General features: G+C 35.3%; 2 protein-coding genes across 3 annotated transcripts; both read left to right on the forward strand.

Annotated features, from left to right (window-relative positions):
- Positions 1-12177: 12177 nt before the first annotated feature.
- Positions 12178-14299, forward strand: LOC145013037 (heptahelical transmembrane protein 1-like). Its single transcript, XM_078971838.1, has 3 exons — positions 12178-12544; positions 13316-13408; positions 13541-14299. The coding sequence occupies exons 1-3, from the start codon at positions 12345-12347 to the stop codon at positions 14184-14186; spliced, it is 939 nt and encodes a 312-aa protein (XP_078827964.1). The 5' UTR covers positions 12178-12344; the 3' UTR covers positions 14187-14299.
- An 881-nt stretch (positions 14300-15180) lies between these two features.
- On the forward strand, positions 15181-20561 carry MAK10 (MAK10 homolog). 2 transcript variants are annotated; one of them, XM_078970641.1, is made up of 16 exons: positions 15185-15448; positions 15853-15920; positions 16095-16250; positions 16346-16513; positions 16589-16739; positions 16940-17019; positions 17196-17477; positions 17555-17698; positions 17977-18111; positions 18234-18332; positions 19089-19145; positions 19253-19457; positions 19559-19677; positions 19758-19826; positions 19921-20019; positions 20115-20561. In XM_078970641.1, exons 1-16 carry the CDS (start codon positions 15301-15303, stop codon positions 20352-20354), a joined length of 2220 nt encoding a protein of 739 aa, XP_078826767.1. In that variant the 5' UTR covers positions 15185-15300; the 3' UTR covers positions 20355-20561. The 2 variants fall into 2 exon arrangements, with proteins under 2 accessions (XP_078826768.1, XP_078826767.1); XM_078970642.1 differs by lacking the exon at positions 19921-20019 and having other exon boundaries at positions 15181-15448.
- The last annotated feature ends 6127 nt before the right edge of the window (positions 20562-26688 follow it).

Consider the following 26688-nt stretch of genomic DNA (forward strand, 5'->3'; position numbering starts at 1 on the left):
ATCTGAGCCTGCTCCGAAGCAAACTCGGGGCAAAACATCGCACTCTCAGTGAACATCCTGGTGATCTCCGTCACCGACTCCGAATCCTGCTTCAGCTCAAGGAACTCCTGAGCCAATCTCTCCCTCTCAACCCGTGGAACATAACGAGTACTGAACATCTCTCAGAACTGATCCCATGAAACCGCAACCCTCTGCGCATCCGAATATGACCCCGTGGTCAATCTCCACCAATCCTTTGCCCAAGCCTCAACAGGTTCAGAGCACACCTCACCCTCTGATCAGCAGGGCATGAACACGTGAAGAAACACCCTTCCACGTCTAACAACCATCTCATAGCAAAAATCGGGTCCTGAACTCCATCAAAGGTAGGGGGCTTCGTATTATCGAAGTCCAGATACTGGAAACCTCTACCAGCTCCTCCCCCTGCCGCTGCTACAGCTGTTGTAGCCGCCGTGACAGCCTTCTCTGTGAGAGCCGCATAGCGCTCATCAAAATAATTAACCATGGCGGTCTTGATCGACCCAAACAGTTCTGGCAGCTCGGCCCGGAACAACGCAACAACCTCATCTCGCAGGATCTTACGAATCCTAGCATCCAACTCGCCTGTGCTCATCTGACCAATAACCTCGGGCGGTACTGACCCGCCTTGACCTCCCTCTCCTGCTCCCGATCCTGACCCGGATCCGCTCCCAGCATGCCTCGGGACCTCCATACTGAAAAACACCACAAAATCTCAGATACTTCCCACTAACCCGGGAACCAACTCCCAACTCAACCCTAGAGGTCATGGTTTCCCTGATACGCGTATGGGTCATGTGCTTTCAGTAGTACGGGCCCATACTACCTTCCACACCTACCCATATTTATATTAAGTACTACCACAACACCCTAGTGACAAACATACATATCAAACGCTCAATCCTCACTCCTAGAGGAACACTGGAAATCTCATACAGAAAGAAACCCTAGGCTAGCAGGCATCATAAAACAGACAACATTATCATGAAATCCTGAAGATCCCTAGCATAGTACTAGCATGCTGTTCTATCAAAGCTCAAAAACAAATATCATGTATGGTATTTTGGGGTTACTTACTGGCTCCGGCTGATCGTACCTCCGCGTCCTCCTTTTACTTATTTTGAAAACCATTTTAAATTCTCTTTTAAAAATTCTCCTTGATTTTAGACTGGATTCACACGAATGTTCCTCCAATTCACTCAAACCAAGGCTCTGATACCAACTTGTAACGACCATAAATTCAAGCCAAATTTAAACTTTTCAAAAACATCCCAATTTCTTTAAGTTTTACAAAAAGGTTCTCAATACATTTATTATCAGAGTATTCCCATAACCATAACATAAAACATAAACATGAGGAGCGGTACGATCACGCCTTTGCCTTGCCACGGTCTCCTGAAGAACCTGAAAAACATTAAACCACAATTGTAAACCCGAAAGCTTACTGAGATACCCCCAAAATACCAACCACATATACCATACACACATAACATGCTATATCATAACAAATCACAGAATAGCCATGCATTTCGGGTCTACTGTGTGATTGGTCCGCCGTATCGGGCCTTCAGTCCACCTGATCCACCCTCCGAGTCTAGTCATGTCCCTTGAGTTTGCAGTGTGGTTGGTCCGCCCGCACCGGGCCTTCAACCCACCTGGTCCACTCTCCGAGTCTACAGTATGACTGGTCCGCCCGCATCGGGCTTTCAATTGGCCTGGTCCACTCTCCGAGCCTCGGCATGTCTGGTCCGCCCTCGTGGGGCCTACAGCCTATCCGGACCGCTCGCTGGGCCTTCGGAATAACCGATCCGCCCTGAGTATGTTGGCCTACAGCACAAAGCAGGACCCGCCTCAACCCAACCCCAGTCAAACAACCATGTGCACATAAACATACAATCATATAACAATTCACATCCAATCAAACTGATCTAGCAGATCACATATCATAACATACTCTGAACAGGATACCGACCTAACAGGTCACTAGCATATACCATCCTAATACCTGGATGCAAACATAGCAAGGCAACAACATAACAACGATACCCAGATTACAATCTGATAAAGGGCCGACCTTGGTGCCTTAGACCATGTTGATATAGTGAGGATAACTCACCTCGCAATTGGCGAAACTCTGATCTTGAAAAGCAGACTGCCGAATCACCGACTCACCAAAAATCCCGAACTAGCCAACATAGCACAAATAATCATTAGGTCAAACACAATACCCTTCCAAGGGTAAATTGACCAATTTACCGTTAACTCAAACCGGCCCACAACTAAGGCCCACAATCAAAATATGAAAGGCCCAACACTAGAAAGCTCTCAAGCCCAATATTGGCCCAATTTACTAAATTGGGCCCTCCTCACCAAATGGGCCTAGATCCAAGGTCCATAATAATTAGTGAGTCCACGATACTCCTTCCATAATGTCCAGTCATGGCCCAAAATCCAACAGCCCAATAAACAGCCCAATCTCTAAGGCCCAAATTGAAAACCCAACAGAGGGAGTACGATGGGCGTACCCTCTCTGGTACGCTGGGCGTACAACGTTGATTCGCAAATGGGGATCGGGGCACTGACTCGCTACGCGGGGCGTACTCCTAGGTTACGCGGGGCATAACCTCGCTGCTCAACAACACCTCATAACATCTTAATGGCTTAAGCTCTTAAGCCCAAACTTCATATCCTTAGGCCAAATATGCCTAGGATTCATAAAGTCTCTAACTTTATTACTTGGGATGTCCATAAAGCTCTTAATCTAAGGTCTTAATCCATTAAGACCTACTCATCTCACACATGGAACAAGCACAACCCTTGGGACCTCATTTTTCTCACTCAAGACCTCTCCTAAGGTCTGAAAGGATAGATAATCTTGACCAACTCGAAACATGCAACAAGATAAGGGCTTTTGGGATAAGAATGGTGTCAAAGCTTCACAACACATAAATCTACACAATATAAATGCCAAGCAAGAAGCTTTATACCTCAGATAGGCTCCAAAGGATGATGTCTTTCCAGATCTAAAAGCTCCAGCTGTTCCACTCCTTCTTTGACAACTTCTCCTTTCTTCCTTTATGCTTTCTTTTTGCTAATCCAGGCTTTCCAAGACCAAACACACCCAACAATGGAGGTGGGACGGCTATCTAGGGTTTCTGAGGTTAAGAGAGTGCTTATGGAGGCTAGGGTAAGAACCATTATATTCCTTATATAGTGGCTGACCCTAAATTTAGGGTTTCTAGATGATAGACGTACGTTGGGCGTACGCCGAGGGGCCTCCGCATTCCTTTCCTCCGCTACGCTGGGCGTACCCAACCAAACACAAATTCGCATGCAAGGGACCCTCTTGCCGAATTTTTTCCCTTAAGGGACCATTGCTGCCCACATCTTAATTTACAACCTCTCCTCCACCATAAGCCGTTCTTGCCAAACTCTAAATCCACATCAGGGACCGAAACACCCTTCCTCTTGCTCTCGGGAACCCAAATAAGATATTTAAGAATGGGGCGTTATATTTAAAGGCTCATTATCCACCCTCTGCCTCTCTTATCCCCCCCCCCCCTGGCGACCTCAGAATAGCCTAATCGTGTACTAATCCTCATTTTGTGTGTGTAAAAGCTTGGAAGGGGGTTTTATTGAAAGAAACTTGAAGACTAAAGAGTGTGGATCAAGGAGAAGCTTGTAGATCCAGTACCTACTCCGTGTTGGCTTCCATTTGAAGGTAACAAGTTGTTACTGATGGGTTTTGGTCATAAGACATCCTATGTGCTCATACAAACCCTAATGCTTGGATCTAGGTTTCTCTATTGTACATGCTTTGAATCCAAGACTATAAACCCTAATTCTAGCATACAAGTAATCATATTAATATGTAATTAGGTTTAAGATCATACCTTGATTGTCATGTAGCAATAACAATCCCAATTCCACCTTGGATTGACTTTGGAATGCTTAGAGTCACAAGTGTCACTCCTCTAATGGCTCACAAACACCATAAGCAAATGGAGAAGGTATAAAGAAAGAGGTGAGAGGTTAGAATTCGTATCTAGGACCTCTTGGGAAGGGATTCACGAATTCATGACCCTAGGAGTGTTTATATAGGTGTAGAGATAGGGTTTCAATCATTATCCTTATCTAGTTGATTATCCATTAAGCAACCAATAAGATAATCCTTGAATCCTTATCATACTCGAATTCTAAGGCTTTCCAACCTTTAATTCGTCCACCATATAAATAAGATAATCCTTACCTTATTTTGTAACTATCACATAATTACAAATCAGCCCCTCTAGTTTAATTAATTACATTTGATCACAAAACTAATTCTTAATTAATTATTGACCAATATTAATTAAACAAATATGATTTCTCCTTTAATATATTATTCCTATAACATATTAATAAATCATATTATCCTTTCTCTCTTTATTCATTTCTCCAATCAAGTTGCTTTGGTGAAGGCAACCCAAAAGGACCATGCACCATCGGGTCAAGTACATACCAAAATAGTTATGGACTTAGACACTAATCCAACAGTCTCCCACTTGGATAAGTCTAACAACTATTTTGCGTATGACTTCAGATCCTGATCTGCAATCGTAGCTTTCCAAAGCCGCTGTCAACTCTGATCATATCAGATACCGTGTCCTTAGATAAGGGATCATATATTCCTCCATTCTAGATATCGTATGAGATATGATTTCAAATCATTCTCTTTGTACTATATCTCGATTTCCGATTTATGACGACAGACTAATTGAACAAATCAAATTAGCCCTAGCCCGGCCGAGCATTTACGTATGTCATCACTAAACCATCGAGGGGCCCAAAGATATCGCTTTTATCCTACTTTGGATAAGAGGAACGGATAAACTTTGATACAATGCTCGCTTGTACTCACTCACCGAATTACACACAACAATATGTTTTATAACACCAAGTTACTGGTGCGTTTACATATTATCAATGTGCAACCGATTCGCAAGATACAACTCACACATCTCGGTTTCAAGAATATAAGATGTTATTGTCTCACTAATCACTCGTAATACAATTCATGGAGTGATCCAAGTGAGCGTGGGTTTAATCCAATGCTCAAATCATATTCATAAGCACTCATGAACGTTGCAGCAAACATTTGCTTATGTCTAATACTCTTCTAGACAATCCACACACCAATTCACGACAGTCGTCATTCATATCTACTTCCAACATATGAACGACTGTGGCTCGTTTGAATAATTCGATTATTCTTAATAAACTCAATTATTATGGAAGTCAAAACATGCAAAGTGAAACACAAGAATAATACTAATCCCATATGGCCTCAAACCTTTGAGTATAAACAAAACACGTTTTATTTATCACCATATCGATTACTCATTATTTGTCATTTCGGGTAATCAACTTTATACTTGAATTATTACACTTGTCCCATGCTCCTAGCATGCACACAATGTTTACCTATGGTTCTTACTTTTGTGAAATAGACAAATTGAAAACGTTTCCAATCATTCTCTTTTTACAACTCCAAATCCATTTTCTTAAGTGTAAGAATATCAAATTCTTGTTACTTATAGAATCTACTAGATCCTAACACTTTATGCAACGATCCTTTTGTAATGTCATTGCACCAAAGTCTCAAAGACTATTGCCAATGATATTACAAAGTCCTCTATCGGAGATTGTTACAAGACAATTCCTTAGATACGATGTCTCTCACTCAAAGTACATTCCTTTGAACATCCTTTTGCATAAAGGTTTCTAATCTAGTCATAGATTTTCAATATTTACTTCCCAATATGGACACGCTTCCATATTTTCCATATGACAACTAATTTCTTAATAGAATCTTATCTATTCGTAATGATATCGATATTGTCCATCCAATATGGAAACATTTCCATAATTTCCAATACTATACTTCCAACTACTCACAAGCGACCAATCCTCGTCAAACTTTGGATTGTCCTTTGATAGTTGTTTAATTATTTTAGTCAAAACCAATTCTAGTCCCTTTTCCCTCTAAATGCACTAGACATTTGGAAAATTTTAGAATGGTCAAACATTAAAGCATTTGCAATCGATCCTATACCCATAGCGTATGGGACACGATGCACAATGTTTTATTTGCTATGTTCTCAAAATTCGAATTGTGAAGAGGAATGCCGTAATCATAATCGAAATTTTAAGAACACACTATGTACCCTTGACTAAGTTTACAACCTAATCCTTTAGATTTGAAATGAAGCATAATATTCTCTCCCTTAATTATAGCAAAACAACTATACAACCCTTACAACCTTGCAAAGTATGACTCTTGTTTTCTATAATTAATATTGCCAACTATGCAATACGTGCCTTAATAATCATACAATCATAACATTTACGCTCCCACTATCATGATGATTATTATAAAACATAACACTTATGCTCCCACTAGCTTCGACATGTATTCATAAACATCTTAACTTCCAGAAACACAATACCTATTGGATTTCTTAAGTCCATGTTTCTCATACTTAGTGCTTTGATAATCTTTTATCAAGGCTTCTTGAACTTATACACTTTTGCCTTAGATAGTTCATATGTGTGTCTTAACAATTAAGACTAATTGCCAAACCTCACAATTCAAATTATGGAAAGGGATGCCGTAACCATGATTGAATTCGAGAATGCAATTTTACAATCACTATCTTTTAAAATCTTTCTTAGTGAAAGCATTTTCTCACAATCATTTTCATGAAGGAGGAAATCTTATGACACTTAGATTTAAACGGTGTATGTGTTCCTATCCATGTGAATTTGTTAAAACAAAGTTTACAACAAATTCAGACTCATATGGACCGAACTTTCTTAATCTTGATTTCTTGCCTTATGGTAGCACAGCTGCCCACCACGTTTTCCAAGTAGTTAAGCAACTCACCTTTTCCTATCAATGTATTTTCCATTGATCAAGGTCCTTGCCTTTTATGCATTCAAATGAGAACTCATAGGACTCACATGCATAATTAACTCGATTGGATTGGCACAGAAACAAAATAATGTCTTCACGATAGGTTGTAAACCTCAACTCGTGTGCTAGTGATAATCAATAAGGTTTATTTGATTTGTTCTTGAAACCTTTCAAGACCATTAAGACTCCCACTGACTCCTTGACATATAAGATTCTCTTGTCAATAAACATTTGTTGACAACCAAATATTCAAGAGTTAGTGTAGCTTTTATCAAAACAAAACACTTCATAATTTTGGTCTTAGTTGGTCTTTGTCTTATCCAAGACATCACAACTTTCCACAATTGATGAATATTATAAACCTTCTTAATACTATTCACTCAATGTCACAATCTTGACTTTAAGACTTGTTTTGGAACGAAGTATGATTGACTTCTTGATTTGACCATTTCTTCAATCTTTGATTCCTCTTCCTGGACATACAATTGTACCAAGACTCACTTAGAGGATCAATTGAGATATGGTTCTTAATCATTAAGACCTATCATAAAGCATAAAAGCTACTCTCCCTTCTTCTTAGAATGGAGAAACTCTTATCTTTCTGCCTACTTGATTCTTCTTATTCGTTTTGCTATTGATCTAAACCCTTTAATCAATTCAAAATTACACTTAATCTTGTAAGTGCAATCATATTTACTAAGCCTTTAGTAAATCATGACGAATATCTTTGTTACTCTTATGGTGAACTTGATCAACACACAACTTTGTGTACTCGATCTCCTAGTCCTTCACTTGACACTTTGTCAATGAATTAGTCCAATTTCCGAATACGAAATTTCTCATTCATCGTGCATCCACGTTGCATGATTCCAAGTTTCTGTCCAATTGAAACTTTGGGCGACGAGAAACTCTCCCTATTTGGTAAATTATCGACGTTTCCATAAATAACATAACTAAGAATCATATCCATTCGTTGTAGAAATATGTAAACATCAATTTTCATAACGATTTCATTGCAAGGAAATAAACAAACAAATAAGTAAGTCAAAATTTGTTTTATTTATAAAAGCAGCGGAAAATCATTTGTCCTTACAATGCAAAATCTATTGAAAACTATGTAAAAAGAAAATTTCTAACAACTCTATCATAACTATCTAAGCTCAAAATTCAATCTTCAAGTCCATGAGATTGAGATCCATCTCTTGTGATTAGATTCATCTTGCTCTCTTATCAAGCTTCCTTTCTTTTTCATCGATCCTTCAAAACATTCAAATGCAATCTTATCACATCATGTATTAAGAATCAATGAATAGGAACTTAATGGAGTTAGATAGTGGATTCTTACCTAAAGCATAGTCATACTTTTGACTCTCCCATCTCTTAGATCTCTTAGGTAAATAGGGTAACTTCGTCTCCAATGCCCCTCTCTTGGCAATAAAAGCAAATTGACTCTTTTGGAACAACACATGGAACTACTTCAGACATCGCCTTTCTCTTATGATCAAACTTTTCGATCATTGCATGTCTTTCATTGCCATTGTCTATATCCATAGAGGTCTTGAAGGGAGATTCACCAATCAACTTTGCTTTTCTATTGCACCAAACCATTGCTGATTCAGCAACAATAAGCATGTAGGTGAGATCTATAAGGGTCACGTCGCGGTTCATCATATAGTACTTTCTTACGAACTCACTATATGAGTTAGGAAGTGACTGAAGAACCCAATCAACAGCCATTTCCTCACAGACAACGGATCCCAACAGTGTGACTTCATCCCTAAGACGTGTGCACACACCGACTTTCCTTCTTTATGTTTACTTGCCAAAAGGGCTTGAGTGATATTGAACCTTCCAATTTTACAATCTTGTGGGTTAGGGAGAATAATTGGAGGAGGAGGAGGAAGTGAAGCATGATTTCTTGTTCCTCGATCGAATCGTGGAATATCATCTTCATGTGGAATGCTTGTTCCAAGGGATTTGAGAAGACCATAGTTGTCGAACTTTGACATCGGGAGAAAAACGAATTCAAGTAAGTTGATTGATTGATTCCTTGGTAAATCACCCAAATGAAATTCCAAGGCTAGGACCCAACACAATATCCTACAACTCGGGAGAGGGATGCCGTAACCCAAATTGCAGAACATTTGAAGGTAAGTGAATGACGATTCACTAATTTCCACCATGAAAAACGAAAAAGAAATTTAAGTTTTAAATCTATGAAAACTCCTAGATCCTTTGAGATTCATTGAACATTTCAATGGCATGTTTAAATCTCGATATGCCCCTCTTGTTTGTGACTGGGATGCCGAGGATCACAAAGCGGGTGTGAATAACCATGCAAACTACATGGTGCCCTCACATGTTACAATCACCTATTCGATGTGCCGGTAAACCACACACGCTCCACCAAACTATGACAAACATTGAGTCACCCTTTGCTACCTTTGCTCAGAACCATTTAGTGTGCCGGTAAACCACACACGCTCCACTAACGTCTTCGTAAGGGCACAAAGTGTAATTTCATGGAATTGCATCAATTCACTTTTTGCCTAAGTAACTAAGATTGGGAATTTTGAAAAACATTTAGTTACTTGGTATTTCATTATACTTATAATGGAAGGTTTCGTCCTATCCTACCCGTTCGGCTAACGACCCTCCACTAGTCAAGAGTGCGGTGGGTAAGAGTGGATACCCATTCAATCGCCATTTTATAGGCAATTTCTTTAAACACCCCTTATAGACCAGCTTCGTGAATGAGGCCTACTAACGGTAAGACTGACTTTTACTCATACATATATATAATATTAGACTTTTAATGTTATATATAGTATAGGGTGTATTTTATACTTTTAAAATACTATATGGTTAACTTTAACAATTACACTTTTAATTCAATTAAAAGGTTAACCTAAACCTTTATGGATTTATTAAATCTCTTTTAACTATACACCTTAATTAATTAATAAAACCATAAGGGTGTATTTGAACTTTTCAAAACTAGGGTTTTAGAATTTAACACTCCTAATTAAACTTTTTAATCAACTTTTAAATTCCAAAACTTGAGGGCAAGTTTTGAAACTTTTTTTTCAAAACATTAGGGTTTTAACTATTTAAATTTCAAAACTTCAAAACTTTTGGGTTCAAATTTAAACTATAAAACCTAAAGGGCAAAATATGAAATTTTTCATAACAACAAGGATCAAACAACAAATGATCTAAACTAACATTTAGTTACATAATTATCCATATTTGATTTGTTTAATGATTTCTTGCAAAACAATTTATCAATTTACTCAAAATAATTAATCAATTATCTTATAAGGAAACAATTATCTTGTTAATTGATAATTATCTTTAATTAGATCAAGAATATAGTCATATATATATCATAAAATCGGATTTATATTGATCTAATATGATAAGGTAACTATCCAAATGCAAAAACAGCAAGAAATCCCGAGATAAGCATTATCTGACGCTCGAACTCGCCGAGTACCACACTGTACTCGCCGAGTTCCTCAGCCATAAAGCCCAAAAAAACGATTTTCCAGTTATACAATGCATCAATACAATTGAAACCAAGCTAGTCTCTGATACCACTGATGGGTTTTGGTCATAAGACATCCTATGTGCTCATACAAACCCTAATGCTTGGATCTAGGTTTCTCTATTGTACATGCTTTGAATCCAAGACTATAAACCCTAATTCTAGCATACAAGTAATCATATTAATATGTAATTAGGTTTAAGATCATACCTTGATTGTTATGTAGCAATAACAATCCCAATTCCACCTTGGATTGACTTTGGAATGCTTAGAGTCACAAGTGTCACTCCTCTAATGGCTCACAAACACCATAAACAAATGGAGAAGGTATAAAGAAAGAGGTGAGAGGTTAGAATTCGTATCTAGGACCTCTTGGGAAGGGATTCACGAATTCATGACCCTAGGAGTGTTTATATAGGTGTAGAGATAGGGTTTCAGTCATTATCTTTATCTAGTTGATTATCCATTAAGCAACCAATAAGATAATCCTTGAATCCTTATCATACTCGAATTCTAAGGCTTTCCAACCTTTAATTCGTCCACCATATAAATAAGATAATCCTTACCTTATTTTGTAACTATCACATAATTACAAATCAGCCCCTCTAGTTTAATTAATTACATTTGATCACAAAACTAATTCTTAATTAATTATTGACCAATATTAATTAAACAAATATGATTTCTCCTTTAATATATTATTCCTATAACATATTAATAAATCATATTATCCTTTCTCTCTTTATTCATTTCTCCAATCAAGTTGCTTTGGTGAAGGCAACCCAAAAGGACCATGCACCATCGGGTCAAGTACATACCAAAATAGTTATGGACTTAGACACTAATCCAACAGTTACCTTGATCATTCTAGTGTTAGATCTCCTCATTCAAGGGGTTAAGGTGTAGCACCCGATTCCTGATACGCACTTAATTCAAAGTATTTTTTATGTTTATGTTTTTCTCTGGAACTCGACGAGTTGGAAGCCCAACTTGTCGAGAAGAGTCGGGACCCGCAGACATTTTAAGTGACCTACTCGACGAGTCGGTAGACTGACTCGGCGAGTAGGTACTGTTTGAGTAAAACCCTAATCTATGGGATTGCACCCACACCTTGGCTATGCTACACCTACCCACCCACACCCAACCTACCTAGGCGGCTAGGCCCTCCCCACCCTACTTTCCCTACCTAACCATTCCGTTATTTAAAATAACAATGGAAAATGTGAACCGAAAAGTTTTAACCAAACATGTTTTTTGAAATTTTCATTGAAATCTGAAAATGAAAACTCATATTTGTTGTAAACTTTTCCGAGAGAACTGAAAATTATTTTTTTTCCAAAACTAAACACAACCTAAATGCCTCCAAACGACATTTAGAACTAGCAGTTGGATTCATATCATTTTAATTAAAATAAAAACTAAAAGTTCATTATGTAACCTTTTATTTCAAGTTTTTTTCATATAGGCTAAATGGTTAAAGATTTCAAAAGCTACGTTCCAAAAACGCCAAACTTATATCCTTTGATTAACTTTCAAAAGCATAGAGCTACTTTCACAAAATATTTTACACAAATAAAATCCATACCACTTTGTTAGGTATGACTCTTAACGATTTATAAGTTGTTATAAACAAGTTTCAATTTTATAATTATAAAATAGAACTTCGTAAGATATAGTACAACATACATAGTTGGTGTGTACATTTATTTTGGAGGGAGGATCGCAAAATATCTTAAATTTGATACTTTGATTCCCCATTTTTGGAGCTCGCAAATCACACTATACATGAGAAAGTGAAGAAGGGGGAAAAGTGAAAAGCGAGACATGGATGAAACAGAGTTTCTGAACTCAAGCCCGACAGAAAAGAAGGGGAGGAACAAGTTTCCATTGCTGAGGTATGAAGAACTGCCGGAATATATGAAGGATAATGAGTACATCTTGAATTACTACAGAGCTGAATGGTCTCTTAATCACGCCTTCGTTTCCTTGTTCTTATGCCACAATGAATCTCTTAATATCTGGACGTAAGTGCTCTCATCTTCTCACTCTCTCGATCTGACATTTTTCCATTTCGATTTTCTCCATTAATTAGGGAAATAGTTCGTAATTTTCTCATTTCTCGTTGTCATGATATGATTTGACATATACATGTTACAATCATTCCGTAGTTTTGTTCGAATATTGCTGCTGAATTTAGGAAAAAAAAACGTCATGATTTTCTCTTTCATCGATAGATGATCCCTAAATATGTTACGTTATCTTCGAGTTTTACTACTAATTTTAGGGGAAAAGTTCGTAATCTCTTCTCGAACGCGTGTGTGGATCGATCTAAATTCTCAGGTTGCGATTTTAAAGGATAAGTTGATTCTCTCCCTCGATTTAATCAAAGCGTGTATACTGTATACTGTATATATCATCAAGATCATGAAAAATTCCCGTATGATTTCATTTTTTTTGGATGAATTATCTTAAAACTATCTATATAACCTGTATACATCAGAATGTGTACATACAATCGGATCATGTGAGATTTTCCCATAATTTTATTATCTCTAGAAGGAACAAAAAAAATCAACAAATTTTGGGGTAAGGTTGGTGCAAGTTGCAACACCCACCTATATTCAACCTGTCAATTTTTATTTCAAGTTTCGATTTAATATTTTAGAATAAAAAACCAATATAAATCGTTGTAACATTATCAATACATATAATATTTTCTCTGTTTTTTTACACTATATGATACAGCCCACACATTTTTTCGTTGATAATAACTACATTAAATTTTGTATATGCAGTCACGTGATTGGATTTGTTGCGTTCTTGATACTCACAGTTGCAAACTTGACAGAATTTTATCAAGTGGCCGACTTCATTAACCTTTCCAAATGGTACTTACTAATTATTATTCGGCTTAAATACATATCATAATCTAGACATTTAATTAACCATTAATCAAATTTCAAGATATTTATTCCCAAATAAAAGTATTGTTTTTATTATAATATGTTATTTTTTTCTAGGGTTTTTCCATCGGATACGGGTACACCACCAGCGCTAATAGACACACCACGTTGGCCATTATTTATATTTTTATGTGGTTCAATGTTTTGCTTCGTATCAAGTAGCTTATGCCACCTGTTCTCTTGTCACTCACAACACTTAAACTGTCTGCTGAGTCAGTTAGACTACGTTGGAATAGCAGTTATGATTATCACCTCATTTTTCCCTCCAATATATTACCTCTTTCAGTGCGATACCATATGGCAATACGTCTACCTTACAACAATATCCATACTTGGTATTTTAGCAGTCATTATACTTCTTTCCCCTAAACGAACACGTGGGAAATACCGATTCATTCGGACAATAATTTTTGTGGCAATGGGTCTTTTTGGGGTAATCCCTATGATCCATGCTACCATTGTCAATTGGAACGTGCCTCAGAGGAATATTACTTTAGGGTTTGAATCTGCTATGGCTTTTTCGTATCTGATAGGGGCTATGTTTTATGCTACTCGGGTACCTGAGAAGTGGAAGCCTGGTTGGTTTGATTTAGTTGGGCATAGTCATCAAATATTTCATGTGTTTGTTGTGATGGGTGCATTGGCACATTATATTGTTGTAATTATATTGTATGAGTATCGTCGACGTAACGGTTGTAACTGATTTTAAATATTTGTATTATGCAAAATTTCGTTATAGCTTGGTTTAGACACAAATTATATTTTTATATTTTTGTATGATCATAAAGCAATGAAAAATCAAGACATTGATGTTTATTTTGTTTGTGTTGTTTTACTCTAATATTCTTATAGTCATTTGTGTAAATGAGTTGAAATATTGAAATCATTTTTAAATTTAAATAGGGATTGAAATTGGGGTTGAGATTGGAATTGGGCTGGAAAGAAATTTGAATTTATAAAACAATGGCCCTTTCTCTCTCCTCGACTTGTTGCAGTGTCCACGGTGCAGTGTTCGTTGAGTCTATGTTAGTTTGCTGAGCCACTTTATTAAGCCTAAGCAAAAAAGTTTAGCTTGACTGATTACATACAATACTATTTAGAACCAATACTATTTAGAACCAATCCTTTTTGTGAAGTACAACCACCATTTGCAAGTATCTACATATCAACAACAACATTGAACAAAACAAATATATTTTTATAAGGAGTATTCTTGCTTAGATAAAATTCATATAAAGATGGTTCACAATGTGGTAAATATACAAAGACATTTTTGCCTTGTTTTACAAGTGATGTTGTGTTACCTTATTATAGCCACCCTAATTGAAGCCTTAAGGATATGGTTTAAAAAAGATAAAACCACATGCTATACATAAAAAGATCTCAATAATTTATGGAAAATAGAATTTCATGAAGTATTTATGGAACCTAAATAGTAAAAGTTTCATACTATGTAAAGTGATCGTTTGGGTAAAAAATGTTTCTTTTTGAAGGAGTTAAGGGCTTGAGTTGGATGATTTTGATTTATGAGTAGATTTAAAAGGTAGGTGTTAACGGTTAAAAATAAATAAATAAATTTTCGAAATAAATTTATAAAAATAGATATAAATCATTTTGCGATAATTTGCGATTTGTGTGTATGCACCCGGTGGCTTGAACTCGATTCAGATCCGACCCATATTCAGATGCCCTACCCGACTCGATCGCAAGCAAACATTCTCATTTGAAAACAAGTTTTGGAACTACACAGCTCGAAGAACACACAGGCAGCTTTCGATACCCAGAGATTTGCTGCTTCTTCGTTTGTGATTGTAGAAATGGAGGAAAATATCAATAACGGAGTTGAAGAACAAGAATCCGAAAACCATGAACAGACGTCTGTACCTGTTCTCAATCCATCAATACCGTCCGGCGAGCAGACTGTTTGGGCCGACGTAGCCTCCCTTCTCGATTCGGCTTGTAATGGTAATAATCGAACCTCTTCTCGAAACCCTAGGTTTGCGTTTCAACACGAGGAACAACTATAGACATAGGCTTGAACAACGTACAATCACTAATGAATAATGATGAGTGATAGGGGGTTCATAACGGTCATGTATTTTGGATGGTTACTTTGTTTCAGTTATTGATTTTATCGATTGAGATGAATTATACCTCTTTTCGACGTAGCTGACTTAAGTTTGGAAGTGTAATTCTGTATCAGGTATCCAAGTTAGTAACCAAAATTTCTGTATCATCACAGTCGTCATAAACATAAGGTTGTTTCGAGTGAAGATAGGTTTATGTATATGTGAGGCTTGGATTTTTATTGCTTACATTAAGAAGAACGATTGCAAATAACTAATTGAAGCATTTTGGCACATCAACAGATCTTCAAGATGGAGAACTCATTCATGGAGATAATTTTAATCTTTTTGCAGCCATGTCTGCTTTGGAGGTAATGGCTCATTACTATTGTAGTATTTCCATTACATATATGTATGATATATCTCTTTGTTAATGTTTCCTATCTTCAGTATTTGAGATTATGCACTGAGTTTTCCTACTTGCTTTGATTTTCTTTTGTGTGATTGCTTTGATAATGATTCATGATTATATCTACTTTTATTAGATAATGGACCCAAAGATGGATTCAGGCATTGTTTGTAGATATTATTCGGTTGATGAAGCCATTGAAGATGGTGCTGCACCTATCCCCTTGAGCTTTAACAAAACTGTAGATGTTCATTGTATGATCGATGTCATGGATCATATGCTTTCATGTGAGGTACTTTTTACTATTCCAACTCCTGCTGCTTTCATCATGTGATCTATAGCTAATTCATATAACGAGGGTATTTTGGTCTTCTAATTGTTTGGCAGGCGACTTGGCACAAGGGTCATTCACTGGCACAAACTATTTTTTCTTGCATTTATCTTTTGAGACCTGATAGAACACCATCACATGCATTGCTTCATTCTTACTGCACAGTAATTCGTTCAACATGCAATGCGGTTATTTCAGCTGTTTCTGATTCACGCACACATGAGGTGAGGGATTTCCAAAAAAAAACTTGTTTATTTATATTTTTCATGTTACATTATTCTTTTTTACTTTTATTTCAGGAAGAAGATCTGTTTACTATCACATCCGGTCTTCCATTGAAAAGAGATGGAGATGAAAAATGCTTATCCATGCTAAATGTTCTAGAAGAAACCATTTCTCGTCAATTACATGCTTGTAAAGCTCCGTCACATAAGAAAAGATCGATAGAAGGTGGGTTTATTCAAAACTAGGTATACTTTATTTTTTTATGCATGTTTATATGTTGTCTGTTTTTATCATGGTAGTAGACTGTTAGTATACGAGTAGTCTAGGTACTAGCTTCCTGTTGGACTTGGGTATTATTGTTGTTGGTATATTGTTTGCTTTCTTGATTTTTGTATTGGAATTTCAAGAAATTACTTGTATTGCAGACATAGAGCCATTACAAACAAATCTTGATCTTGAAGAAGGATATTGCAAAGCTGTGTTATGTCGTTTGCGCTTTCGTAAGGTCTTACCCTGTGTTTTTTTTTTTTTTTTTTTTTTTTTTTTTTTTGTTTTTTTTTTCATGGATCTTGTGAGTTTCTGATATATACAAAAAAGGAATATGCACTTAATACAAGTTATAAGTGTTATTTATAATATATGACAATCTAGTAACATGAATTTCATTTTGTTTGAGTTCAGCATTTTTACCATGTCTTGTTATGTTTGAGGCGACCCCAAGGAAGAGGATTGGAATTAGCAAGAAAACATATAGCTTCTTGCTTACTAGAGCTTGATAGCATTCTTAAAACAGAAGAATTTTTAAGGGCAAACAACCGGAATGGAATGTGGGAGGATGGAATGGAATCTGAAGATAGTACTACTGCTTCTGGTTGTCAACCAATCGGATTTGATTCCACTTTAAACAGTAGATTATCTGCTCCAACACCTCCCCGTGCAATCAAAGTTTTTTGCTGGAAGAAAGTATGCAATAAGAAAAGACCTTTTTATTTCTATTTTACTTTTTCTAAAGTTCTAAATACTTTATTAACTTTTTACAGGCTGTTGAATATTTTCAAAAGCTCCTTCATGATTTAGATATTGTCTGTTCACATCCCATAGACCCATTGCATGAAGGTGCTTTGCGATTTGTTGTAGAGTTTCAGAAGTTGCAACCTGATTTAGTTGCTAGATCTCATTTACAGGTAGCTATGATATTTTAGTTCCTCTATTTAAAGATTTTATAAAGTTGTATATTTTGCCAATCTTCCTTTTTTGTTAAAAGACCAAAATACCCTAACCAAGGGCATGATATTTCCTTCCAAAAACATTATGCTAAACAAATGTCTCCTTAATGGCATTCATATCAAAGTAAAAAAAAAATCTATATATGACATTATGTCCTCAAATACGATAATGATCAAGTTATATATTTATTTTTTTTTTTACTTTTTTTAATTCTCATTCTGAAACTAATGAACAGCTTCTACTAGTTCAAGATGGGAAACTGTTTGGGCGTGATCCTATCTTCACTATGATTTGTAAAGCTGCTGCAATACCAGAACTTGCAAAAAACCTTGATATACAGAAAAACGAGTCTTTTGTACATCTTTGTCAGGTGAATATTTTCATATGGATTATACTTTTTATTATTATTAACATTTTGAAAATCTATTCCATGGTGTATACGTGTTTACTTAATCATCCTAACATATGATTATTGCTTTTTTCTTGAAAAAGTTGGCGATAACTTTGCTTAAAATTTTGTGTACAAATGCTGCATGGCAAAGACGTCAACTTGGGAAAGTTTTACAAGATTGGCGTATCATACACATGCAGGTGTGTAAGTATAATCAATAATTATCATTTACAGTATGATGTTGATATTTAATTAAGTGACAAATATAATGTTACATCCACCTTTTTTCTTCTACATTAAATAATTAATTACAGATCTGAGTATTGGTTTAACGTTTTATGATTAATTTGCAAAAATTAGTTATTCTTACTTTTCATAAAAATGGGTTTGGTTTGTGATCAGTATATGAAAACATTACAACATTACAAATTCTTAAACATTACAATATTTGAACTTGTATTGAAGTTTAAAGTTTTGTCATATATTTAAGAGATTAGTATTTACAAAAGTCAAGAAAAAAAATATGAACATAACATGTGAGTGGGCCAAGGACAGAATGATCATTTTAAATGTACAATAATTTAAAAACTTTTACTTTTTAAGATGATTAAAATAAAATGTGTCATAAGTTAGCAAATAGTTTAACAGTAAAATTTAGAGAAAGTTACAAATATGGTCCCTGTTGTATATATATAGAATTTTCAGTTTTGGCATGAGGTCAAACTGGTCAATTTTAAATAAATCACCAGCTGGCGTAGTTAGATTTAATGATTCAGGGAAACAACAAAATAATGACCAAAATTGCAAACCAAAACCGAAAAAAGTGCTAAACTCAGGGACCAAAGTTGTAACTTACTCATTAATTTATTTTCGAAAGAGAATGCCTCTTCATCGTTAATAACCTTTATTACAACAATCATGATTTTGGCTTATGATTTTATTTTTTACTCCAATAGCTAGAGATTGCTCTTAGAAAGGAGTTTGAAGAAAGCTCAAGTACATCACTTGATGAAGTATGTGTTATTAGTTTTGTCATTTTGCTTATTTATACATCCAATTCAATGTCACTTTATTGTTATAACTGTTTTTTTTTTAAAAAAAAAAAAAATATGTTTTGTAGAATTTATGCATGAAGATTTACAAAAACATCCTTAATTGGGTTGAGGAACAAACCTATTGGATAGCTTTTCGTTTCCTCATATTGGGATTTGAATTGGAGCTTTATGCCCCTAGTGAATACTGCATGGTTTATTGGTATATATATGTTATCTTGATCAAACTCGGTGAAAAAATGCATCTCAGAATGATCACAAACAGTGAAACCGGTGAGTATTACTCTATTATTTTTGGTTAAACAACATTTTTTTTTAAATTTTTATTTCTCTTTATCTTTGGAAACTTATTAAGAATTGAATTGATATGCCAGCTAAGCGAAAAGGAAAGAAGAAAAGGGAGTCTATGAAGGATGTGGCAAGGGAACCTGCAATCCCACCTGCAGTTTTGTTGCTTCAGTGCCAAATATATCTTGCTGAAGGCCTCACATTGGTAACACATTTTTCTTGGCTTTTATACATTTTTATTTGCAAATTATTCACATTTTTATTTTTTTTACTTTTTTTTGTTAGATGATTTCTGCTTTGAGAAATGAACATGGAGTTTTTCAGTGTCGGGGACCATTCAATAGCGAGCAAGAGGTAACTCAAAGTTTTTAAATAATTTTAATTTTATTTTTAATGATGGAATCACTAAATACACATTTTTTTATATATATATATATTGTATTTTCAGAGATTTATTCAGCATTTTGAGCTGTTACAAAAAGCTTGCATTCCTGATCACGTCTCATACTACACTTTTAGAGACTACACTGCCCATTCACAATTCGATGTGGGTCCCACTTATTACAAGTTTTTAATTTTTTTTAAAATATAACAATTGTTTAGTTTAATTTTATCATTAAATGCTTCTTTCTTCCTTGACAGACCCTCATCATGTGCAATTACTTCAAAGAAGCCCAGAGGATTGCAAAGGAACTGAGGGGTAGTTTCGTCAATGACAAAAACAAGCTGACAGAACTAAGACACATAGAGCAAGTCGCAGAACACAATGGTATTGCTCTTAATCTTGTAAGTCGGTTAGGGTCTCTTGATCCATCACTTAAGGTTTCTTTCGAATTCAATCATCATCCACACTTTGCAACTGCTGTTGTCAAGAGATCTTGATTTTTTTTTTTTTTAATTATTTTTTTCATGAAATTCGATTGTTTTCTAGTTTTGCAAATAGGTTTTCGCAAACATTTTATGTCATTTTTTCTTCCATCAAAGGTGAAGCTCCCTCGATTCATGTATAATTTTTCCTCTTGTTATGAACCATGTAATATAAACTCGATTTATACAAAGATTTTGGTAGTCTACTATTATCACAATAAATTGCTATATTCCATAAAGTTACCATCATTAAAATTATATGCTGATAGTTTGTCTATTGTAACTTCATAAGATTGTCGTTATCTATAGATTAATATCTGAAAAAGTTGGGTTATTTACTTTAGTTTCCAACACAAAAGTGTTGCTTAGATTTATGGTGTTTAGGTTGCTAGACACATCATCAACCAAATGACAAGGAAGGTATGAAGATAGGTTTGGTTTGGTTATTTAGGCATCGTTGTTTTGTTAGTTATGTATTGCATTATGTGAGAGTTATGTATTTTGTTTGGCCCATATTACTTTAGGATCTAGACTGATGTTGACGTGATGATTTTTAATTTTGGTCTCATCTACAATGTTTGGAGCTTTTAAAGGATAAGTGATCACCATCCTACCATATTGATGGCGGTAACTAAATAAAATAATTCTGACGTTAAAAACATGCTGACATTTTCTAAACATCAAGAAAGTAAACGATAATTGATAAGAGAAGAGTCAAAGATAATTATTATCAAAACAAGAACAGTCTTATATTTGTTAACCACAGCATTAATTCTTAGCAAAACATTAGGCTTTGCGGTAAGGTGAGATTTTTCTACAAGTAGGGGTGATGTGGCAAGGTCACCTACGCCTGAACACCATCCCAGGTGCGTGTTGGTGTCTTGTGGCGTAGCCTCTACCACGGACGAAGACGACCAATTGAAACTGGAGAGAGAGTGTATCGGTCATTTTTCGACTGTTTAGGAGTTAATTTTTTTTAAAAAAAATTTAAATAACATCTTTTCTCTCTCTCTCTCTCTCTCTATATATATATATATATATATATATACACACACACACACACACACACACAATACACTTCAAATCTTCATTTTGCACTTCTAAATCAAAAAAGTTCTCCTACTTTCTTTCTCTTTTCTTCCAAAAATCGATTCACACAAAAATACCCCACCCACTCCTAAAACTTTATCAAACATTCCATACAATCCACAATTCTTCCAACAACAACAATCACAACAACAATTCACTCAACCTCAATTCATTCCCTAATTCCAAGGTTTTCAACAACAAACTTCGCCACAGTTCCAAACAGAATCATTTCAAGTTGCATTATCTCAATCCCAAACTGTGAGCTTTGACAACGACGATGAACCAATCCATGAAACACCACAACAATCTCGAAGAAGGCAACCAAAAGCAAAAGGGGAAAAAAAGCAACGGTTTGGAACAAAAAAGAGGAAGAAGCTTTAGCAAAAACTTGGATTTTCATATACCGTGACTCGAGAAGAGGCAACGCGCAATCTGGAGAAAGTTTTTGGAATCATGTTTCGGATCACTTTCACGCGCTACTTGGAAGGAAAACGGATCGGTCGAACGACACGGTCAACGGAAAATGACATGATCTTCGTGCGATTTGCACAAAGTTTAATGACATATTTGAAAATCTAAAAAATATGCATAAAAGTGGTTCCAACGATTTCAACATTTTATCAACCGTGTGCTACCAATTCAAAGTAACCAACAATGGTAAACCATTTGGTCACCAAAAAGCGTGGGAAGTTTGCCGCAACGGTCCAAAATGGGTCCTTAATCTAGAGACATCGCATTCGGACTCGACCACCGGCTCCAACAAAAGACCAATAACTTCTGATTCGGACGCGGATTTTGGGCTAGACCTCAATGATGATGTCGATGTTGCCGATGGAGAGGGTCCACCTGAAGTCCAACTCCGTCGACCATCGGGAAGGGACATAACAAAACGGGCGACGTCTTCAAGCGGGCAAGCAACCGCTACTAGCAACGTTCGGCTTGTGGAATCCATAGATAAAACTCTAAGTTTTCTAGAGAAAAAATACCAATCAACGGAGGAAGCTCGTCGTCAAAAAATTGCTCTTACCGATCTTCAAATCATAAATACGAAGCCCCAACCGGATCTCGACCCGGAAAACCTTGCGACATTTCTAAAAATCCAACAATGTGTCCGTGCTAAATATGACGATTAGGTTCTAATATTTATGTTTTAGTTGTTATGTTGTGTGTTTTTTTTAATTAATTTAGGTTTTTTTTTTAAAAGTATTTTAGGATTTAAATTTGTGTGTTTTAAAATTATTGTAACGTGTTTTAATTTAATGTTTTTAATATGTGTTTTATTTGAATTATTTTTTTAATTTAATCTAATAATGTAAAAAAATATGTGAAGTGGTAGCTATTTCCAAGGGTTAGTGGGTTGGTAGTGGAGCTAACATCACGATGAGGTGACATCACTTTTTCGGTAGGTTGGATGTGACCATACCCTTAGTCTTAACGTCGTCGTTGTCATCGTTATTACTATTATTATTATTTGTTTTTTTTGTTTGGAATTTAGTTTTTAAAAAATTAAATATGCTGAAATCCATTTACTTTAGTTTTAGATAATCATATGATATTTTTGTGTATGCCCTTAAAATGAATTTGTTGCTTAGATTTGTAGTGTTTAGGTTGGTAGACACATCACACGATGACAAGGAAGATATACAAATGAGTTTGGTCATTTGACATCCTTTGTTTTGTTAGTTATATGGCATTATATGAGAGTTTTGTATTGGGTTTGGCAAATATTACATTAGGTTTGAGTATGATATAAATAGGACAATTTCTAATTTTGGCTTCATCAACAAAGTGAAATATGCAAGGACACATAGTAGTTTGGATCTTTTGGACGTAATATGAATTTACTACTCATCCCCATTATATAAAATAACCCTAAAAACCATGGAGTGGGGTTCTAAAAGCGAAGTAACATATAATAGGTTATTCTTATTCACTGATCAATGTGAATATTGTTGAATGAGACTTGCCCCCGTGAGGTCTGTTAACTGTATCCCACATCGGTGCGATACAGTTCAATAAGTCTATATATGTTGGGGTTTCCTTTCTTTCTACATTGACTCTTTTGAAGAGACAATATTGAGCTTCACATAAATTTAGCATGATATTAAAGTTGGCGTCACACACCATTTGGTTCAATACATCCCTATTTATTCTCATCGAGCCTCCGACTCTAAGAGGAAAGTGAAGTATCAGGACACTTCCTTGGTTGTTGGTGTTTTGCGATTTACCTCCCATATATGATAGGATTATTATGGATACAATTTACTTTTTATTGTTGTATATGTGACTTTTTTTGTATGACAAAATCCTGATTTGACAATGGGGCTTGTAAGTGAAAACATAATCTCTTGCTTCTTTTAAGCAAAGGATGAATTAAAATGTGAGAATCAAGTAGCAATTTTGTCAGTTTTAGATAAAACGTAGTCACTAGATGTTTTTGTGTATGAGTTAGGTATCTAGCCATGTATTTGTAACGCCCGGATCTTGAGGTACTTTAAGTTTTTTTTTGTGGCATTTTAGGGTTTCCACGACGTGGTGGGGGCACCACCATGACGTGGCAAGGCAAGCTTTAAACTTGTGTTTCATTTATGCCGCCATGACGTGGCAGTAAATGGACACATCGTGGCAGCTGGCTGATGGAACACCCTATTTTCTGGGTTTGCTCCCTATTTAAAGGAATGAGGAGGCTAGGGTTTACTCATCCTTAGTCTCCATCAGCCTCCTAAGATCTGAAGAAATCCTAATCTCCTTCCTCCATTTTTGAAACCCTTTTTGGTGTTCTTTGAAGTCCTTGAAGGAAAAAAGAGGAACAAGTGAGCTAAGATTTAGCAAGCAATTCTCAATCCTTCGTCCTAGCACTCTTCTAGACCTTGTAGTGTCCAAGACTCGATTTGTTTTATCATGATAGGTTGCTAGATCTTGAATTTTATCCATTAATCTTCATGTTCTTGTTAGTTGGAGTTGTGAGATCTCAAAAGTTTGCAACTTTATGAATCTCTGTAACTTTTGGTATGATTGTTGGTTTGGATTTGAAGTATAGTTGAGTTTTTGAGCCATACATGAGATTATTATCAAAACCCCTTATTTTGACTAATTATGGCTTCAAGACATGCATTGGACATGTATGTATATGAAGCACAAACTTTTATGTTAGTCTTGGTGCTATAAACCCTTATGGAGTTATTGGCTTAAGGACTTTTTGGAATAAGTGCTTAATGAATGAATCCGTGTCTTGTTTAGCCTTTTTGGAACCTAGGGTTTGAGATCTTGACATTTTGGGTGGTCTTAATGGGTAAAATTGGAAACTTTATCCTTCTAGACCATGTTTTGAACTAGATCTGACCTTTGGAGCTCTTGAGATCAAGAAAACAGCTTAACCCATTAAGTTGTCGGAAACCCAACAACCGCAACATGGCCTTAGCTCGCCACGGTGTGATGACTGCGAAAAACCTAACTATTTCGATATACGAGGGCCGCGTCGTGGTCATGGATGGCCATGGCGTGACAGTTGGCTAAAGTCAACATTGACCGTTGACTTTGACTATCGAATTTTGACTTGTGTTGACTTTTGGTCAAACACCTAGTTTTGGAAGAAGAGCTAATGGATTATTTGGTATAACCGTATATGTGGTGCATAACATCGATATTTCTAGCAGTGAGAGCAGTAACATTTGTGTATCAACTGAGAAGTGAGTCTTCTCACTGTGCTTGTGGGTCGAAGGCATCAATGCCGACCCATTGGATTGTGCATGTAAGATGCTAGATATCTTTATGACTCTTGCATGTTTGTATGATTGGGTTGAAATAAACCAGGGCCCATAATTGTATGCCTGGGTTGAAAGAAACCCCATAGTTGGGCCCATTATTACATGTTCGGGTTGAAACATACCCCCGGGTTGGGCCCATGATTATATGTTGGGTTAGAATATACCCTAGGGTTGGGCCTAACTGTATGTATGATATGTGGTACTGTTGGAGAAACTCACTAAATTTTGTGCTTACAGTTTTATATTTATGGTTTCATGTACTACTGGTACGAAAGGGAAAGACCCGACATGTTCGCACAACATCCCCCTCATGATTCCACATTTATGACTATATTTACTTTGATGATTTTTGATATACTGCATCGTGGTTGATTTTAAGACATTTGATATATGGTCTCAATGATTTATAAGATGAATTTTTTTTTTTTATCACTGTTATAATATTCTATTTGGCATCAGAGTGTATATGGTGAATATCGATGTTGCCTTTTGAATTGATCTATCTTTCGTTGATAAGGAAGTAAGTTCATGATAATATACAAAATCACGTTCACATTATTGGTTATGCAAAATGAAACTTATAAATGCGTAATCGTTATAAAAATCGTTTGTTATATCTGATATTTGTAAACAGACAAAATAGAAATATAAAATGTGTACAAAAAATATTAATGACTAAATATATATAAAAAGATTAGTGACTAAATGTGTAAAAAATTAGTGACTATATAAGTAGAATGAAACCTACATTATCTGATCATAATGATTGCTTTTAAATAAGATAAATTTTTTTTTTCAATGATAAAACTTCTATCATCGACATCATCTATAACTTTTGTTTTTACTTTGTCATATTGCATTTTTCTTAACTTTATCAAACAAAATGTTATTAACTTAAATATTTTTATATCATAGTTTATTTTTAAAAGCTTTTGTTTTATGAAATTAACTAATATCTTTGTAAAATATTTAAAACTCCCTAATATGATTTGTTAATTTTAAACATATGTAATATTTATAAATTTTAAAAATGCTTCACAATAATATTAAATAAAAAATATCACAATACATGAAATTAAAACAATATATTACAATATTTGGGTTTTTAAATAAAAAATGATAAAGTTATTAAGTTTGTTTATTATGCATTTAATATTTAATATTAAAGATTAAAAATGACTTAAAATACTACCATAGAGAAGCTATAAGGCAATTAATTATCAATATAGCTATTAACCTAACCGATAACAGTTTTTGAGTTGTCAAAAAAATTACAAATTTATATATATTATGTCGTTGATATGTTAGTTGTTAACCTCTATTTCTTTTTAAAAATTTTGGTAGAGCAGATTGTTCATTACCCTTTGTTCACTTGAATTAATAATGAAGGATAATATGAAATAGATATAACTGAAGTGAATATGTATTTTAGATCGACAACGTAAAATCTCTTTATACGTTAATAATTACATGGATAAAAACGAGAGCATATA

Source organism: Lactuca saligna, chromosome 8 (assembly GCF_052625555.1).
Source record: "Lactuca saligna cultivar CGN05327 chromosome 8, ASM5262555v1, whole genome shotgun sequence".
Lineage (NCBI taxonomy): Eukaryota > Viridiplantae > Streptophyta > Magnoliopsida > Asterales > Asteraceae > Lactuca > Lactuca saligna.

Excerpts from the sequence above, each read along its gene's own strand:
- LOC145013037 (XM_078971838.1), top strand. The coding sequence starts at position 12,345 with ATGGATGAAACAGAGTTTCTGAACTCAAGCCCGACAGAAAAGAAGGGG. Across the intron at positions 12,545-13,315 it reads GAATCTCTTAATATCTGGAC|TCACGTGATTGGATTTGTTG; the intron begins GTAAGTGCTCTC and ends TTGTATATGCAG. Across the intron at positions 13,409-13,540 it reads TTCATTAACCTTTCCAAATG|GGTTTTTCCATCGGATACGG; the intron begins GTACTTACTAAT and ends ATTTTTTTCTAG.
- MAK10 (XM_078970641.1), top strand. The coding sequence starts at position 15,301 with ATGGAGGAAAATATCAATAACGGAGTTGAAGAACAAGAATCCGAAAAC. Across the intron at positions 17,699-17,976 it reads TTGCTAGATCTCATTTACAG|CTTCTACTAGTTCAAGATGG; the intron begins GTAGCTATGATA and ends ACTAATGAACAG. Across the intron at positions 18,112-18,233 it reads CTTTTGTACATCTTTGTCAG|TTGGCGATAACTTTGCTTAA; the intron begins GTGAATATTTTC and ends TTCTTGAAAAAG.